This window comes from Solea senegalensis, linkage group LG5 (assembly GCF_019176455.1).
Source record: "Solea senegalensis isolate Sse05_10M linkage group LG5, IFAPA_SoseM_1, whole genome shotgun sequence".
Lineage (NCBI taxonomy): Eukaryota > Metazoa > Chordata > Actinopteri > Pleuronectiformes > Soleidae > Solea > Solea senegalensis.
The window spans coordinates 22,983,542-23,002,287 of NC_058025.1; the positions used below are offsets into that span (position 1 = coordinate 22,983,542).

Below are 18,746 nucleotides of genomic sequence, written 5' to 3' on the forward strand. Positions count from 1 at the left end.
TAGTCCAATAGTTTTTGTAGAAAGTTAAAAAGAAATAAACAAAAACAAAAGAGTAAAAGTCGTCAACACAAATTAATCTACATCTGTTTAGAAAGGCTGTCGTCTGTGTCCCACAGGCAGGAAGTCTTCACTCTAAAAGGTCCACTGAGTAAGAATTAGTGACATCTAGTGGCGAGACACCACCTTCACTCACCCCTTCATTTCCCCAGAACGTCATTGAACCTCACACCAGAGAAGATATTGCTCTTTGTTTACATAATAAGCATTCAGGCTGCTGTCAGTACAATATGGTAGCCTATTTTAAAGCAATTAATCTCTAAACTATATGTATTTATGGGCATTTCTGCAAATAATCCCCCTTAGTCTGGATATAAAACCACAAAAAATATCATTGGAAAAGGTTAGTTTGAAGTATTTAGGTGCCTTTTACAGACAAAGGCAAGGCAGAGGTTTTACCGCTGCAGAAGATTACAGCACTTTGGGGAGAGCCAATCTGTATGAAAACACATGTGAAGTGTAAAGTGAAAGGCGTCCAGAGTGGTTAATACACAATCATGGGGGAAACAGATGGAGCTCAGTGACAGGTGAGTGGATAAAAAAACAGCTCCTGAATTTAAAATACTTCACAATCTGTGGCAAGAAAATAGTTCAATTATAAAGTTGTTCAACTCTTTGAAGTTTGATCTAATCTGATTTCCTGTTGCATCTCTGGAAACACGTTTCATGTACTTACAAGTAGATGACGACTGGCTGCGTGCAGGTGTCCGAAGCTACCACCAGATGGCACCATGGCCCCACTGCCTCTCTGCGACTTGCTTTGCCGCCCCCCCGTCCATCCATCTTGCATGAAAGTGGAGACCCTGGCAAACACCAGGAGCCAGAAAATCCACGAGTGTCCTTCAGACAAGTGACTCAGGCTTGATTCAAATGGGAGGAGTCAATTACTCTGTGATGGATAGATTATGTTGGTGCATAATCCTGGAAGCCAATTTCCCAATGTGAAGTGAATCAGAAAGTCAATTTGTTGCTGCTCGCTCTGCTCCTCTGACAGACGGATGGAGCTGATTTGAATCAGTAACTGGTGAAATCTGAGGTTAGAGGTCAATTTAGTTCCCGGACATTTAGGCAGTGGTTAAAACGTCCATCACAATAGTGGATTATGTAATTACGGTGGCGAAGGTGAAAGGACTGAAGTGACCACACAGATGGAACATCACATTAGTGAAGATTGTTGGGTTTTATTGTGTGAATTCACTGCCCAGCCTTAATCACATGTTTAAAGGGAAAACAGTTTGGTGGAGAAAGCATCTCATCAGCCAACATTTGCACATTAAATGCCAACTCATACTTACTCTGCTGCATTATACAAGAAAATATTAGTTTGACAGGCTGTCACAGTCACAAACCAACTGTCTAAAAGCTCAGATAATGCAGTCAAATGGGAACATCTTCATTGCTGAAAACACTGAGCACTTAAAAAACAGTCCAAGAGAATTAAACAGAATTGTGAGAGCCTATATTTTGATCTCTCTCCGCTGCTTTTCACTTTATTCTATACATGAATCCGTCGACCCCCGGGAAAAAAAAGGGCCACCTTCATCCATCCACAAAGAAGAGATATTGACTTGGACCTGCTTGATCCAGTCACTTTGCAGATGGAGAGGGAAGATGCACTCTGATTACCAGCTGAGGAGCGCTTGGTTATTGATTAGGTGGTGGTCAGCAGACATCACTGCTGTGCTCTCAGTGTTATTGACTGGCTTGGTTACTGGAGGTAATTTGGCAACAATTTACTGGTCAGCTCTAATAATTCAAGCACAGGGAGAGAAAGAGGGAGAGAGAAAAAAATCAACCATCAGCCCAATCTTTGGAGAAAAAAGGGTAAAATTTAATCTTAAGAAAATGGGGAGGCTTTACGTGACAGAGCGTTGAAGGTTATCATGTAATCCTGCTAATCTTAATTCATTCATATACACAGAGTACCGTGTCCTCAGTGTAAAGTCTCATGAAGCGTCGTCGTGGGTCTCGTCAGAGGCTGACGGTTGGACAGGTTGAGCTGCACTGAGCCGGCGGCCCCGGGTTCTCCTACGAGCCCCTTTACTGGACTCGGGGGACGTTCGAGGAAGCCAAGCGAGACCCGCGCCACCGCTGCTGGAGACGATGCTGCTCTGGTTCCTAAGGCTGCGGCGCACGGACCGCTGTCCTCTAGTGGCAACAGGTTTAAACACGTCTTCAAAGTTAAAGTCAGCTTGCCAGGGAGCCAGGTCCTCATCAAACACTCGCTCCTCCTCCTGACTGCAGGAGCCTGACCTGCTGTTGCCGTCGTGCTGCTTTGCTGTGCGGTCTCCTTGTCGCTTCTCCTCCACTTCATGGCTCGGCTGGTCCTTGACTTGTTCATCCCATTCCTGTACGACTTGGCCGTTGGCAGAGTTTCTCCCAAAATGCTCGGCTGCGTGTTGCTGACTCGAGGAGTTGAGTTCTTCACCTGAAATTGGGAAGGAGTCAGGACTGGCAGGACTTTCTAATTTCCCATCGGAGTGTGTGCTGCGAGCATCTGCACGAGTCTCGTCATTAAGTTCAATATCAACCGCTGCCTGCTCGAGTGCAGTGTGGCACAGTGGGTTTGTCGAGGTTTGGTCTTCACAGAGCTCTGGTGTGGTTCCTCCAGTCTGCTCCCCAGGCTCCTCACTGAGCCAGTCACAGTCAGAAACACCGACCTTCCTATTCTTCCTTCCCCTCCCTCTGGACCTTGGCCCTGACAGCTTCCGGCCTTTCCCTGTGCTGCACCTTTTATTGGAGTCTGGAGATGGGGCCGAGTCTTCTGAAGCATTTTCTAAGGCATGTGTCTCAGCGAGGTCACCAGTGACTTCAGTATTGTTGATATTCTCAGGGCTCAAGTGAGTCTCTGCATTTGGTGCTGTTGGAAAAAACAGGAGAAATTCTTACAACCATAAAAAAAAATGTATATGAAAAATAAAATAAATAACAGGGAAGAGAAAGGTAGTGTTGTTTGACCTCCCTCCACAACTCACTATTGCTTTTGAAAAATCTAAAAGGCTGTTGCCACACTGGATGAACAGTGTGTGCACCAGAGTCGCTGATTTACTGCATCTCCTGCACCTTTATTGTTCACACAGGGAGCGTGTCCTCTGCTGCTATGTCTTACAAAGGGTTTGAAAACTGCCATCAAAATACTCCTTTGTATTGAACTAATCACTCGGACTCTTCGGTTTGAAGCTGTAGATTTGTCGGTCCAGCAGACATTTGGCAATTAAGCCCTGCTGAAGAAGTAGTTTGAATTCAAGGAACTGAACTGGTAGAGTGCTTTCCTTTATAATTGTTGAAACTATTGTGAAAGTACATTTTCTCTGTCAATTTTGCAGTAAAACACGTGCCTCGCATAAAAAAACAGGCGAGAGATGCATAAAGAAAAAAAAAAAGAAAAAAGCTGCCATGTGAGACACACGGGGGGAGATCTGACTCTCTGCAACAACACTTTTCCTCTGGAGAGTCACTTTACCTCGCTGTATAACACAACCGTCAGGGGCCTTGTTTTAATGAAGTTGACCATGTTCACCTCTATCACAATCTCTTTTAATTCAGGACCGGGCTGCCTTGACACTCGTACTTCTCCGTGAATGACGGCGTGTTCGTGTCACATCTGGAGTGACCCTCTTGATCAGTGCCTGTCGTTCTTTCTTTTCTCTGTCAAAGCTCTCTGCTGGAGCTGCTTTGCCCGCTTCCTTTGTGTTTCCAGTCTGCCAACGTTAACATCCTCTGCTACTGCCTGTGTGAAAGTTTGCTCATTGTTCCGCTGCAGCGGCCCAGCAGATGTTAATCACTCGCACATATACGGGTCCATATGCGGCAATCTATGCATTGCTGTACGACTTACTCTTTTATGTGTGGTTGTTTTGTTTTGAGTGTATGATCTTTATTGCCAAACAGAGAAAGACATTCACAAATGTTAGGCCCCCCCAAAAAACCAAACACATTCATTCCCTCACACCAATTTATCGATTCCTGTTGATCTTGAACTGTGCCATTTCCTGTGTCCTCTATACTAGACTTTACGGCAATAATCTTGTGTGACCGCGAGCTAGCGGTGGAGCTAACAACTAAGCTAATAGCTGAATCTGCAGATTTGTTCGTTACTTTGCCATCCATAAGCGTAAAACTTCATCTATAGAGTGTGCTCGCAGCACCCTCTGCTGGACAACTTGGTAATTAATTTACACTGTCTTAAGAAGTCAGAATCATCACCTACGGTCTACGTAGATTTGCTATTACCTGTATGTTCCGTGCAGCTGATGGAGGGAGTTGGCTGTGTAGCTGGGGACTGACTGAAGAGAGACAGCAGCTCGGTGATGGGACTCAGGGAGGGGTTCTTAGAGGCGAATTCCCGAGAGCCATACAGGGAGCGATCCACGTCCTTTTTCCACTGACGTGTCGCTGTGGTGGTTTTCTGTGGAAACAATCTGCATCAGTCACCTCTTTCTACTAAAAATGTTTCTTTCAACCGTTCAAACTACTAATTTGTGGTCATGCATTACAGCCATTTCAAAAACAGTCTCCAACTATGTAAGAAATATATTCTGAACCTATAAAGACGACGTAAACAGCCCACAACATGGCTCGATTACGATGCAGGTGCTTTATTTGAGTTCGATTTTTACAATCTGTCCTTAGTGAAACATCTACATAATATTTTGGGTTTAGGGACAGAAGTGGATTTAAAGTATTTGCTTTACTGACTGACTTTAGCCAGTGTTGGACTGATACCAATACCGAGTGATGTTGTGACATACGAGTCTCTTTTAACTAATCAATACCGGCTGCCATCAACTTTGCTCCGACTAAATATCATAAAAAAACAACAAAAAAACCCTACAAAGTTGTTTTGAGGAGACAGACACCACAGGCTCGGTAAATTGAATCTTGTGATGTGAGACACTGTCAAGATAGCTCCAGCTATCCACGCCGCAGATTGCTTTCAAATGACTGGGCTGATGCATTGGGAATGCACTGTCAACTGCACACTACCACATATTAATCTTGTCAGAATGGACGGAAGAAAATGCCACAAAGAAAAAAAACTATCACAGTTTTTATAGAAGAATAATACACAAGTGTAGTGTGTGTGTGGCTGATTCGTCTCCCCACACCTCATGCACATGTATTTCAAGGACCTGCCCTCTTTCAAGGCTCAGATTCCTTAAAACCAAAGACCCAACGCTGCATAGTTTGAGACATGGAGGCACAGGGTTGATATAAATGTTTGAGCTCAGGGACAACAATGAAAAAGGGAGCATGAAAGTGTACCACTGGCAATCATTACATAATAATTAATGCTCAATATATACATATCGATGTAATGTTTCTGCATTATGAAAACATATGACGAGACAACACAATTTATTTGATGTCTGTGTTTGTTTTTTTTGTGAACCGTTTCGTTTAAAAGCACAATTAACTTTCTCTTTCTTTAACTTTCACTCAGGAGCAAAAGTCAATCTTTACTTATCTGACCTTCATTAAAATTAACCTGATTAGGGTCATACATTTTCTATATGATCATATTCCCACATGTTAAATGGAAAAAATTTATTTCTTTACAACCCACATTATCTCAAATTAAGGAATATTTCAAAGTAGAACTTTTTGCTTTTGTTCTTTTTAATGTCAAAGGTGCTTTCACGCATATTCATTGATGAAACACCTCGACTGTCACACTGCCTCATTAAAAAGGTGCAATGTGGAGGATTTAGCCATCTATTGGTGAAGTCACACTTCCTTTCCTGTGTGTGTATATATATTATATATATACATTAAAAACAATTATATATGTATTCATATTTACTTAAATAAATAAGTTAAGTATAAATGACATACCAGAGGTTCGAGACAGAAAGTGTTAGCAAACTCCCTGTTTCACTTCCCTATCATCTACTTCCTCTCTGCCATCTTTCAACCATATTCTAATGTATCTCTCATTATTTCCCCTCGTCTGGTCGAGACATTTTTGAGAGAGCTAGTGAGGCTTTCTCAATTCATAATCAATCAGTATTAAGAAGCTCGCTGCTCTCTGGGTGGCACAACACACAGTTTGTGGCTTGCAAGTGAATAATGTATTTTGTGAATAAATAGCTGCTCCATTGTAATGAATGAGGCCAGTATTTCAATTGAACATGTTTCCATATTCTCTAATGACACATTATTGCAACTTTACGTCTTAATATAATGTATTTTTTTATATATCACCTTTAACATGACAACATTGTTATAAAAAAAAAAAGAATTCCACTTCCCTTCTTTGCTCTGATAAACTGCTTTGTTGAAGTGCCGAGTCAGCAGAGCCACTTACTCAAATGGTGGCACAACTTCAATTACTGAAAAGACTTCATAATGGAATCCCAATGATTTCTGAGCATGTGGTGAGCATGATAAATCTGTGGTAGTATAGCAGGAACATCTAAACACACATCCGCAGTGTTCCCTTAACTCAAGTAAGTGAAGTAAGTTGTGGTCACGCATTGTGTCTCGGTGACTGCCTCCCACAGAGATGTGTGCAGATCCCTCAGTGCAGTGGTGTGAAGAGAAATCAAAGGAATAGTCCCTGCCAGCTCACCTTCATCTTCCCAGAGGCCATCTTGGCAGCAGAGCGTGTCGACCTCTTCACAGGTTCACTCTCCTGTGTGCGCTGAGGGAGCACAGAGTGGGCATGAGGATATAATATATAATAGAGTCGAGAGTTGCTGCATCGCGCTCTCTCTCTCTCACACACACAGACACAGACACGGATCTCATTAAATTCAGATCCAATGGAATTAAACAGTAGATTAGACAGGAGCATGTTTTGACCCCTAAATTATTAAGAAAGACAATCTTGTCTGGTAAATTGAGATTTCTGGTGATCAAGTGGAGAGCGGTGTGTGATAAAAGCAGACCTTTCTCTTTCGACTGCTGGAGTCAGCTGGAGCCTCGCTGGTAGATTCACACCCCGGTTCTGACTGCCAAGACACACAGAAGTCTTTGTTAAATAAAATGAAATGTCACACTCTGGCAGTTCTGTATCACATAGTGATAATGGCTTGAACATTATCAACAGACAGTATCCATATAAATGTAAAGCACAGAGTTGCTCTGCCCATAAAGACCTATCCAAGAGGGTAGATCTAAAAAAAGAAAAAAGAAGAAGAAGAAGAAGGTGGCAGACCTTCTTCCTTCGGGTGTGAGATCTGACTGCAGTTGCTTCAGGCTGTTTCTCCTTCTCTGGTAAAGATGCAGGCTCACCGAGGACATCCACCTGGGATGCTGTGATGGGTTCACTCTCTGACTCTGAGGGGGAAAAAAACAACCTTCAGTGTTACAAGTGAAATAATGAAAGACTTTGACTTGAGCTGAAGAAAACATTATTCATAACATGGGTGTTGTTGATGAATCAAACGAAAATGTACAACCTTCAGTGTTACAAGTGAAATAATGAAAGACTTTGACTTGAGCTGAAGAAAACATTATTCATAACATGGGTGTTGTTGATGAATCAAACGAAAATGTACTGTACTGTCTTTGACTTAGTTTACCATATTTACCAGCAACATTCTGTCAACAGTCCACATTTACAGACTGGCTATTTTATTCCTCAAGCTGACCCGTTTAAGAGAAACCTGAGTTACTGCACACAGTAAAATTTCATTGTTTCTAGTGAGTACTGTAGCTTGACACTGCTGGATTTTGTCAGGGGAAACGGAGCAGACAGAGACAAGGGGAATGAAGACAATAAGAAATGAAAAGTGGAGTATGTTGGCAGCTCACCTGTCACTATGTGAGAAGGAGACTCCTCATTGAAAGCAGCGTTTAGGTTTAATGGCTGGGAGTCCCACGTATATTCTGCAATTTCAACATATGGGAAGAGCTGTTAGATAACAAAGCAGTTTTGATATATTCTATTGGCAATAACGCAGTGTAACTCAGAGCGATAATGTACCTGAATCATTTGACTGTGCAGAGTCAATCTCCTCCAATGAAGGGAAAACGATCTACAACCACAGCGTGAGACAAAACAACATCACTCACTGATGAATTTAAGGTGTGATTGACCAAGTTATAAACAGTTATGACATGAAAGTAAAGAAAGGGCTAGGGCTTGTGTCGATGCATTTCAAGTAGGCCTGCAATTAACAACTATATTAACTAACAATTCATCTGTTGATTATTTTCTCAATTAAGTAATTAGTTGATTTGTCAAGAAAATGCACAAAAAAAATACACATATTTAGAATTCATTGATTATCAGAATAGCTGAATATCCTCGTCTCAGTGTAAACGGTTTAATTTCTGACATGCACGATTATGCCGTCTACCTTTTCTCCCGCTTCCTCACTCTCTTCGCCCACAGGCCGCGTTCTGAAGTTGCGAGGAAGTGCTAGCGTAGGAGAGGCACCAAACTCGGCGTGGTCGCTGTAGTCTGGCTGAGCTTGCGGCGTCTGGGCTACACTTCTCTGCGGTGTCTTCAGCAGTGAGCGCAGCAGTAAGCCCCCACCTGGGGTGGGTGCTCGGGCAGGAGTGGAACCCTTCTGTAATGGGGTGCTGGGGGGCAAGTTCTTATCGAATAACTCAGGGGAGAGCGGACCTCCAAAGTGCACCTTCTTTTTCCTCTTTACAGCAGACAAGCCAGTGGAGTCATCCTTTCCTGCACAGAGAATAAAACTTACATTTGCTGTCCTTGTTCAAAAACATCATTCTCCAACTATGTAACAAATATTGTTCTCCCAAAAACATTTTTACAGTCTGTGCATAGTGAAACATATACAGATATATAGGATTTTTGGATTGTGTTGGATTCTACATTTTTACCCGATCCAGTGATAGTATTGTTTTCAGATTAAAGATATTGTCACTATTAATATAAAGATTTAGCACAGCTAAAATAGTCACGTCGTTGGGCATCAATATCAGTCATCATCTAACCGCTTTATCCTCCACCAGAGTGTCGCGGGGGTGCTGTGCTAATCTCAGCTACATCAGGCGATAGGCGGGGTACACCCTGGACATCGCAGGGCCACACACAGATAGAGACAAACAACCATTCACTCTCACACTCACTCCTATTGTCAATTTAGAATGTCCAATTTACCTAATCCCCACATTGCATGTTTTTGGACTGTGGGAGGAAGCCGGAGAACCCGGAGAGAACCCACGCACACACGGGGAGAACATGCAAACTCCATGCAGAAAGGCCCTTGTTCCAACCGGGGCTCGAACCCGGGTCTTCTCGCTGCAAGGCGAGAGTGCTAACCACTACATCACAGTGTGGTCCGCATCAATATCAGGACAAGTGAAATTGCTTCATCAAATACAGTTCTTGTGAAAGTGACCCCAATAACACATACTGCAGCTCAAAGCTAGAGCTCAACGAGGACAGAACTAGGATTGGATACACAGCTTTGCCTCAAACCCCAGGCTAAGCTGAGGGAACAGCACAAGTATCCTTGCATGGCCACAGAAAGTAGTGTACATGTACCTGTGGGCTTCATCTCAAGCACAGAAGGGAGGGAGGTGATGTGGAAGGGAGAGACTGGGTGAGGTGGTGAAGCAGGATCATCAGCTGGTGGTCGGTTGAGGCTTTGCAGTTCAAAGACACCGTCCTGTTGAAAGAGAATGCATGAGAAGTTTCATTCTGTGGGCCTGTAATTTCGGGAAATTCACAAAAGGGGCTGTTTCGTAAGAGTGCATGAAATAAATCTCACACTAGAACCAATTTTGTGGAAAAAATGTGAAATCACACTGGCTGTGAAAGTGAGCTGGATGGACAATATTTAAATGTACAGATTGACATTTTGGGAAATACACTGCTGAGATTGAGCTGGGAGAATCAATCTTTCTTGAATTCATGACTTGCTCAATTCATGACCCCATGATTTACAATATAAATGTAGTAACATAAAAAATATCTCTCCCTGCATGATCACACATTGAGTAATTTAATTTATGCTGGTTCTGCTGGAATCTTTTTAACTCTACTTGTGCTACCAACTACACAACAGCTGTTCAATGGCTTTAAGTTGTGTGCTGTTGTTTTTTTCCCTTCTTCTTTCAAATCCGTGTATGTATGCGTGTCTGGATTAGGTCCAAACCTGTTGGTTCTTAGAAGGGGAACATGGCTGGAGCTCAGATTCAACATGTAGAGGTGGGGAAATCAGCACAGCCTGGGTCTCTTTCACAGTCTCACTGGGTGGCATCGGTCTTGGTGTTAAAACCTGTGGCACTGGTACTTCAGCCTCCTGTGGAAATGATTAAGAAAAATCCCACTGTTTTCAATTTTGAAACACTGCAGCACAACAGCAAAGAACACTTCTCTCATGGGTAAAGAAAGTCATGCATTTACAAGATTGCAGTTTTACTGAAACGACAGAGAACATTTACACCGATATTGAAAAATACAAGCGCACAAGTGTAAAACTGTGATACATAAATTAATACATAAACACAGAAAATGATTCATTGTATGTCTAGACAGAGATTATTACAAGATGGCTGCATTATGACTGGTTGGATTATGACTGAAAACACAAACCAACAAAAAGTGTCAGAAGCGAATTCTCCTGCTCCTCAAACCCGAACGTTCAGCAGGTTGATGGGACAAACAATTACTTGAGTCTGTTTTCACACAAAGGACCCAGCGTGCAAATATTGTTACATTGTTTCTGTTCTCCGAGACCAATCTGAGGCCGAATAATAACAACAGACTCGACCAGAAGTTACAAAGTGCTGCACTTTAAGTTCAAAAACCAAAGAAAAAGAAGATGCAAAAATAAATGCACAAACCTAAAACACCAGCACTTTAATCAAATCTTGGTTTGCTTGTGGTGAAAGGTCCTGTTTAGCACTACGATCTACCATTCAAAGAAGAGTTAAAAATAATCATTGGACCTAGTGGAAGCCAAGAACAGACAAGTAAAGCCCTCCGGTTACATTATTTACATCATGGTCAGAGTGAATGTACCTCCTGCTCTTTAAACTTGAACTGGAGGACAGGAGCGCTGGCCTTTCTAATCTGCACCACAGCGCTTTCAAGTGGGGCCAGGCACCTCCTCCTCTTCACTGGTGGGTGGTTCTCCTTGCTGCTCCCATCTGCGACAGATAACAAACATGTTGCACACATGTTACATAAACATACAAAAACAAACGGCACTTGGGGACACCTCAGTTACAAAAAATTAAAAATGTGATCAAAGAAATGCAGATTTAGTCTCACTTGAGCAACGACAGTTAAAAACTGACTCATTTAAGAGGCTGCCCAGTGAGAGTTGACAGAGGCTGTCAGAGTTGGGTTTAAACCATGCTATTAATCCACTGTTTTTTGAACAGTGCCTCCAGACATCACAAAAGAAATCCTACTGGCACAGAGCTTTTTCGAGACATGAAACTATTAATCCTGTGGCAATGAGGCAGCCTCACCCGACAGACAATCTCTTGTCTTGATGCATTCTCCCGTGTTGTTGTCCTGCTCTGGCATTAGACCACAGACCTCACTCTCCTCCACATCCATCAGACCCTGGAAGGAGGCCATCTTCTGCCTCAGTGTGGAAGGGACGCGTGGAAGGAAGGGGCTATTTCTGACATGCTGAGATAGGTGAAATAGCAAAAACAAACATATTCACTCAGTGATGCAGCTCAGCAGGTCACACACACTTCTGAAATTACAAGAGGGAGTTAAGAACACAGATGGTTCTTCCACTTCTTCCACACACAGGTACCTGCAGATATGACCACTGCTCTTCATGGTGGAATAAAGAATAAAAAGTCCACAGAATATTCTTCAGCCAGCGCTGCAGCATGACCCACGCCCCCACTGTCCTCAACAATGTTCTATACAAGCACAGCTACAGTATATCATCAATGTCTGATTGTGTCCTTAGCACAAACTATTTGAGATTGTGAGTAGTTTCCTTCCAGTGGCGCTAACATGCGAGTGCCCACCCCCCTTTCTCTTACTGGTCACAAACATGACATCTGCAGTATGAGTGAACTAAAACCAGCCACAGATGTTTTTGTACTTCAAATCTAAAGCATTAAAAACGTCTCGTAAATTTCAACTAAATCCATTTGAACATAAATTCAACATATGCCAAGAGCATCAAGATTCACAACTGATCGTGATTCAGAATAAAGGCTACCATGTCATAGACAGAATTAATGTGTGCTGTGAGAAACACTGGATTTGAGTAGGGCATCACTTAAATAAGTACTATGTGCTGTTAACACTTGTTTTGTGTATTAACGTATTCACCATGTCAGAAAAAAACAAGGGTTTTGAATTGTGTGACCTTTTTCTTGGCTTGTTTTCTTGGAGGACAAACACACACACAGGCTTGCAGTATATCTATAACAGATGCTAAAAATGGATATTAAAATAGATGTATAACTTGTTTTGTTGTTCATTCATTGGCAAGGTCTGGGCAACAATTCAATAATATATTATGGTTTTATTTTCCTCAGCAGCAACATAACAAAAGACTAAATATACATCAATATGATGTTTGTGCATCAATCTGAAATGTTTACCTCAGATGAGTGCAATGTTTCTGTGTTTAAAAAGTTTCTTGTTTTCAGTCCTTAAAAAGAAAAAAGAAATATTGGTTTCTTTCAGTCAGGAGCAAAATCTATCCTGAATCATCATGATAATTACTGATACTGGACTGATCATGATCATGTTGTGAGCAGCATATTTGTTATTTTAAACATTTATAGTGATGATGATGAAGACGAGGAAAAAAAAAACCCACATCTTCAAAACCAAGCCTGTCAGCATTGACTCCTCTTTGAACTATATTTCTCTGCCTTGAGTGCAAGTGTGAATATGTGCATTTTATATGCTGTTATGCACTTTATGTGAGTATATGAGCATATTAGCACTTTATATGCACCTTTTTGTGCTTCTTTCTCTTAAACTTTTTAATTTCCTTCTTGCCTGACACAGTGACTATGTCGGGCAAGAAAGAAATGTACCATATGTTAATTAGCATTAACATATGGTACAGAGCATCTTTACTCAGACTGAGTCTAATGTTTATGTACATGGTCCCTTACAAATAAATAAACCAAAACTGAGAAGCTGCATCTGATTGTTTTTTACATTACATTGCAAATGATATTCAGTTTTGCCAATAATTGTTTTTTTTTGGAGCTTAGTGAAGCCGAACACTCACAGTTGCGATACAACTGTAACTGTGTCCATAAATAAACAACCACACTATAGTCAATCACAGAATTACAATATTATTTAAAGCCAATGAATCGGAAACGGCTTTGTTCAGTATTTACTTTACATTCCAAGCCACACTTTATATTTAATAACAGGGAAATTGTTTTTTATGTTGCAGCAGACATTTTAACTCGTTATGGTAAACGAAGGCCCAGGTTTTCATCACAACATTAACAATAGCTCGGCTTCTTTCAAGAGCTCCTATAATTAATGATTTTGTTTACACTTGTGCTTTTCTTACTGCGATACATCAAAAAGTCTGCTGCTGCAAAAAAGGCCAATTAACGGGTAGGAAAAGCTATCCATATACGCCGCCGTGGTTATGGAGAAATTTCCTTTAACAGCCATGTATAAGTAAGAAAAATAATACTTAAACTATGATTGCGATCTGCAAATGGTCTCAAATATTTTTCATGCTAATGCAAAACAACATTTGCTCGTGATTGTACTCCAAAGATAAAATAAAGCCACTATCATATGTACATTTATTGCCACCTAAATCAGGGGCTTTCTATTAGGATAGCAGCCATTCTCCAAACATTTTCTGTAGAGTCTCAGAAACAATATGTGAAATAACTATTACATTTGTCAGTACATTATGAGAATAAATGACACCATTCTGTTAAATGTGGTCAAACACTTTTTTTCCCCACAGATTTGTACTATTCCCATTTCCCTCAGTCACAACCACAAAAACTTTAGGACAGCTCTTTATCTTTGTATGCGATGTCTTACATTGTGTCAAGTTTTGATGATATGCGGGAACCAACGATTATTTTAATCATTTATTAATCTACCGATTATTTTCTCAACTAATTATTTAATTAATTCTTTTGATCCATCAAATGTCAGAAATGTTTTTTTATACCTGGAAAGGACGATGTCCTCAAATGTCTTGTTTTGTCCAAAAACGATTCCGTTTGAATGATTTCTTATATATCGTTATATGGAGCTAGCCAGAAGATATTCACATTTAAGAAACTGAGACATTTGAAAACTTGTTTTAATTCCTTAAAAACACTCAAACAGATTAATCAATTATCAAAATAGTTGACGATTTATTTAGTAACTGAATTATAATTGATTAATCGAGTAATTGTTTCAGCCCTAGCGGGAAGCATTATTATCCAGGTGGTGTCTAGGGGGAAGGTCCAGTTTGTGACATAGATGGTAAATAAGAACTGACATAATCCTGTTGTGAAGCCTCAAGATTCATGATTTGACCGGCACCATTACTCTTTTTGAAACCACAATATTCACATGCGTCACTTGCAACCAGGCTCCTATTAGACAATACCAGCTGGAATATCACACTTGTGTCCACTCATATCTACCCACAATGCATCAGGCCTTTGAATTGAACTCCTACGTCCTCTGCTTTGTTTTCAAGGGTGTTTTTCTTTTTTTTTTTTAAATGAAAGCAAGTTCAAAACAATGCAAAAATATCAACATGTATATATGCATGATTACAGTCTATGTATTAGCGGCAGTGATAATGTATGACCAACAAAGAAAAAGAAAATCGTATGCAGCACAGTCAGGCACAACATCAGTTTTGTCTGTCTGTCTGTCTGAATATTCCTCACACAGAACTATCGAGCTCTGATACAGTGTGACGCGATTTGCTCAGCTGTAAACTGAGCCACTGCTTGAGCACCTCACCTCTGAAGTGTGTTGGGTTGTTGGAGTTTTCATCCTCTGCTGTGCCATGAAGCGGATGAGTGAGTTTGTCTCTGGGGAGCCTCGGACACCAACACTGGACCGCCGCCTTGCCTTTATTTGTGCTAGACGAGACTTGTCTAAAGCAAGAGAAAGAAGAATGCAGCTTCAGCCACAGACTATATATTTGAAATATATCAGTGCAGACACAGACTGCAGAGCAGAGAGAGACCACAGCACCATTTGTTGTTATAAAAAAGTTATATATGATCAGATGGAAGAAAAAAGACATTTCAGCCAAATCAAAAGTGGAGTCATATATCAGCTGAATTGATTTGTACAAATCGGCCATGGGAAAACCCTTATCAATCAACGTCTAATTAGTGATGCAGAGGAGTACACCTGTTATTGTTCTGGTAATGATGTGTTCACATTCCTTCCTGAAAGCTTTCAATTTCAACACGACAGTATAGTTGTACAGCTATAAACATGAAGAAAACCTCTCACCTTTGCAGTTCGATGGCGGTGCAGGGGTAAAACTCTGCACCGAGATCCCAAACTGACGAGGTGTGAGCGTGCAGAAATTCAGGTGGGCAGAAGTGCCGTTTAATAGTGGAGGGGTGCTCTCTTCTGACGGAGACAACATTTTCTCCCTCTCATCTCCATCAGTGCTAGCAGTGTTAATCTCTACGGCAGACATCTGCAGAGACAATAATGTACTCAATAACAGCGAGACCTATTCATCTCTTCATTAATGCAAATATCATTGAGGTCATGGTTCTCAAACTGTGGTATGTGTACCACCAGTGGTAGGCGAGCTTCCTCTGAAAATACTCCACTGCATATACCAGGGTATGTATACCAGCGTCTGAAGTATATGTGAGGAAGGGGAGGATGATGAGAGGGCAAATTTACTTATTGGGAATAAATCTGCCTCCTGTGAAAAGTCCATAATCAAATTTGCTCGGCCGATTTACACCAGTGTATTTAAGCGTTGGCGATATTGGTGTTACTTCAAGAGCTCAATATTTTCTCAGGTGGTACTTGCTTGGTATGAAAAAGTTTGAGAACCACCACCTGCTGAAGTTCAAACTGAGAATGAGAAAGAAAGGTGATGACTTTGAATGTGACATGGTTGAGTATTTCAGATACTGCTCATTTACTGGGATTTTTACACACAACTGTTTCTAATGTGAAAAGAGAATAGGCCACAACATTAGGAAAATATCCAGTGAGTAGCTAGCCAACTCTCTAGGAGAATTGCATTGTCGATGCCAGAGGCCTGAGGAGAATGACCAGACTCATTTGATATGCTAAAAAGACAACAGCAACTCAAACAACCACTTGTAAAATCCAAGGGATTCAGACAATGGAAGTGAAATTAAAGCTATTTATCTGTATTAGTATAAATCTGTTCAATAGTCCACTGTCACTGCACTCTTTAATGTATAATCAAAATAGTATACTGTAAATATTTACCATAATATGTATATATTCTTGTTTTTATATTACTTTGTTACATATTCTACTCCTCTTTTGTCCTTTTTACATGTCAAACCCTGACCTTTTGCTGCTGTAACAAGTCAATTTCCCTGATGTGGGATCAATACAGTCTAATCTAAGATGGATGACAACAGAGGCCCTGTCGGGCACCTGCTTACAAGTCTTTACACCAAACTGACGTGTGGACTCATCACTCTGTAGAATTAAACACACTTAATAACACAGTCCATGGTGTTACAACATGTGATGACCCTTTGATTTTAGCTTTGTTAGCTAGCTGAACGCCACAAGAAAACTACACGATTAAGTCAAAAGAAAGTACTGCACCCGCCGTACAATAACAGCCTTTATTAAATGAATGACTCACGGACAGTAAATGAATCAATACTTATAGTAAACAACGAGTGAACAGGTTGATAGAGCAGACTAAGCTGGAGAACTGTCAGCTATTTCATGGTGATCTCCTCCTACGAGACGTTAGCAAACAGTAGCAACAGAAGTGCTAAACAGAGTGGAGTGACAGCCTGTACGACACACTTACCTCGTCGAGTTATTGACTGTGTGGTTCTGCTACTAAAAAAAATATAAAATTATGTCATAAAAACGCCACACGCATCTTAAAACATGTTGATAAAAACTAAAAACCAACAAAAACACAGCCCAACTGCAGCACGGAGAGGTTCAAATTTCGCTCCACGCCACACAGAGCCGCGGACGGCAGCCGCGGTTCATGGATCCCTCCGCCGCGGCAGAAAATGCTGCTCAAGTGATAAACATTTGTATATTCTCAGCACTTATTGCGTATTTGTGTATTTTTGTTTACAAGTGTGGAAGATTATGAAAAAAAGACGGACGCTGTTTATGGGAAAAATGTCTACTTTTAACGGAAAATAGTATCGCCTGAGGAACTAACTTTTGTATATTCAAGGGCTTGAAGGGGGCGAGTACCGTGGCCGGGACCCGTTTAATATGAATTGACCAATAGAAACACCGTACAGGAAACCACGTGACTTCCCAAAGCCGGAGGATCGAGAGAGATAGATAGAGATAGATTTTCTCATTTATTTTCAGAAAAATTGTTATTATATTTGCACATGATTTTTTTTTTTTTACATAATTATGTATTGATTTACAATAACCTGTTATTAACTGTTGCAGTGTGGGTCAGGGCTTCTCATTCTGCTCTTCTTTTATTTTCTTATTTTTCATGATTTTGCTCTGTGTTACTTTTTATCTGGAAAACACTCTGTGTTTAAACTTGTTTTGCACTTGTCTTGGAATTTACTCCCTCGTCTATAAGGCCCCAGCTGCTGTTTGCTTTGGTGAAACTAAACAGCTGGAGCTTGACTGCATTGCACTCTCAGTTGGTTGATTCAAAGCTGACCTGATGCTCAAAGTTTAACTCCCCCATCTGTCAGCCAGACAGGTAGCCCCCCCCATCTTTGGAAGGTTGTATAGTTTGACATTATATATTTTATTTATTCTGTTTTTCAACAAAAGAGACTGTTTTGGGCCACACTGGCTTGGAGCTAAAACAGCTCAGTTGGCAAGGAGCTTAACAACCAGCAACATGGGCCAACATGAATGTTGCCTTGATTTAAAATATATAATTAAAACATATTCACCAAAAATACGATGATATATTGTGTAATCTGTGGTTTTGCATTATCTCCAGCCTGTGGAGCTGAAAAATCACTAAGCCCCAACAGGTGGGTGAAGTGTTGAAGAAAGCCCAGTAAAGCTTATTGAGAGGCTGTGATGCAGCTGAGTACACGGAGATCAGACGCAAACGTGAGCAGCCTCTCTGCACAGCTGGGACTGTGTCCGCCGCATCAAGCATGTGGCAAGTCTGTGCAATCCAAGCTTGACTGTTGTTGTTGTTGTTGTTGTTGTTGTTGTTGGGAAGAAACAATCTCAGGAAAAGAAACAGTTCATTCTAAAATAACAGTTTCTGTATGAGTCAGAGCACCTTTCAATGTTAAAGTTAAGGAAAGATTAACCAACATTTTTTTTTTGTTAGAATACATAAGAGCTGAAACAATTACTCGATTATTAATCAATTACTAAATTAGTCGTCAACTATTTTGATCATCGATGAATCGGTGCGAAGCTTTTTTCATCATTAAAACACGATTTCTGATTGCTTTGCTTCCTTTTTTTGCTCCATAAAACAAAGAAATCGTTTTGGTTTGTGGACAAAAACAAGACATTTGAGAACATCATCATTTCCAGGTTTGACACTGATTTATCAGTGAACGCCGTCCCTCAATACTTTTAGTTTGTCACTCTCTCAACTTTCTTTAAGCATGTTTTTCGA

General features: G+C 40.9%; 1 protein-coding gene across 2 annotated transcripts; it reads right to left on the minus strand.

Annotated features, from left to right (window-relative positions):
* Positions 1-1,218: 1,218 nt before the first annotated feature.
* On the minus strand, positions 1,219-17,164 carry cdca2 (cell division cycle associated 2). 2 transcript variants are annotated; one of them, XM_044026997.1, is made up of 16 exons: positions 16,971-17,164; positions 15,434-15,626; positions 14,930-15,066; positions 11,461-11,626; positions 11,006-11,133; positions 10,137-10,283; positions 9,898-9,900; positions 9,524-9,647; positions 8,364-8,692; positions 7,988-8,039; positions 7,816-7,890; positions 7,217-7,338; positions 6,948-7,010; positions 6,629-6,700; positions 4,291-4,465; positions 1,219-2,917 (listed from the first exon to the last, which is right to left on the minus strand). In XM_044026997.1, the coding sequence occupies exons 2-16, from the start codon at positions 15,624-15,626 to the stop codon at positions 2,004-2,006; spliced, it is 2,700 nt and encodes an 899-aa protein (XP_043882932.1). In that variant the 5' UTR covers positions 16,971-17,164; the 3' UTR covers positions 1,219-2,003. The 2 variants fall into 2 exon arrangements, with proteins under 2 accessions (XP_043882932.1, XP_043882933.1); XM_044026998.1 differs by lacking the exon at positions 9,898-9,900 and having other exon boundaries at positions 16,971-17,163.
* Positions 17,165-18,746: the final 1,582 nt, after the last annotated feature.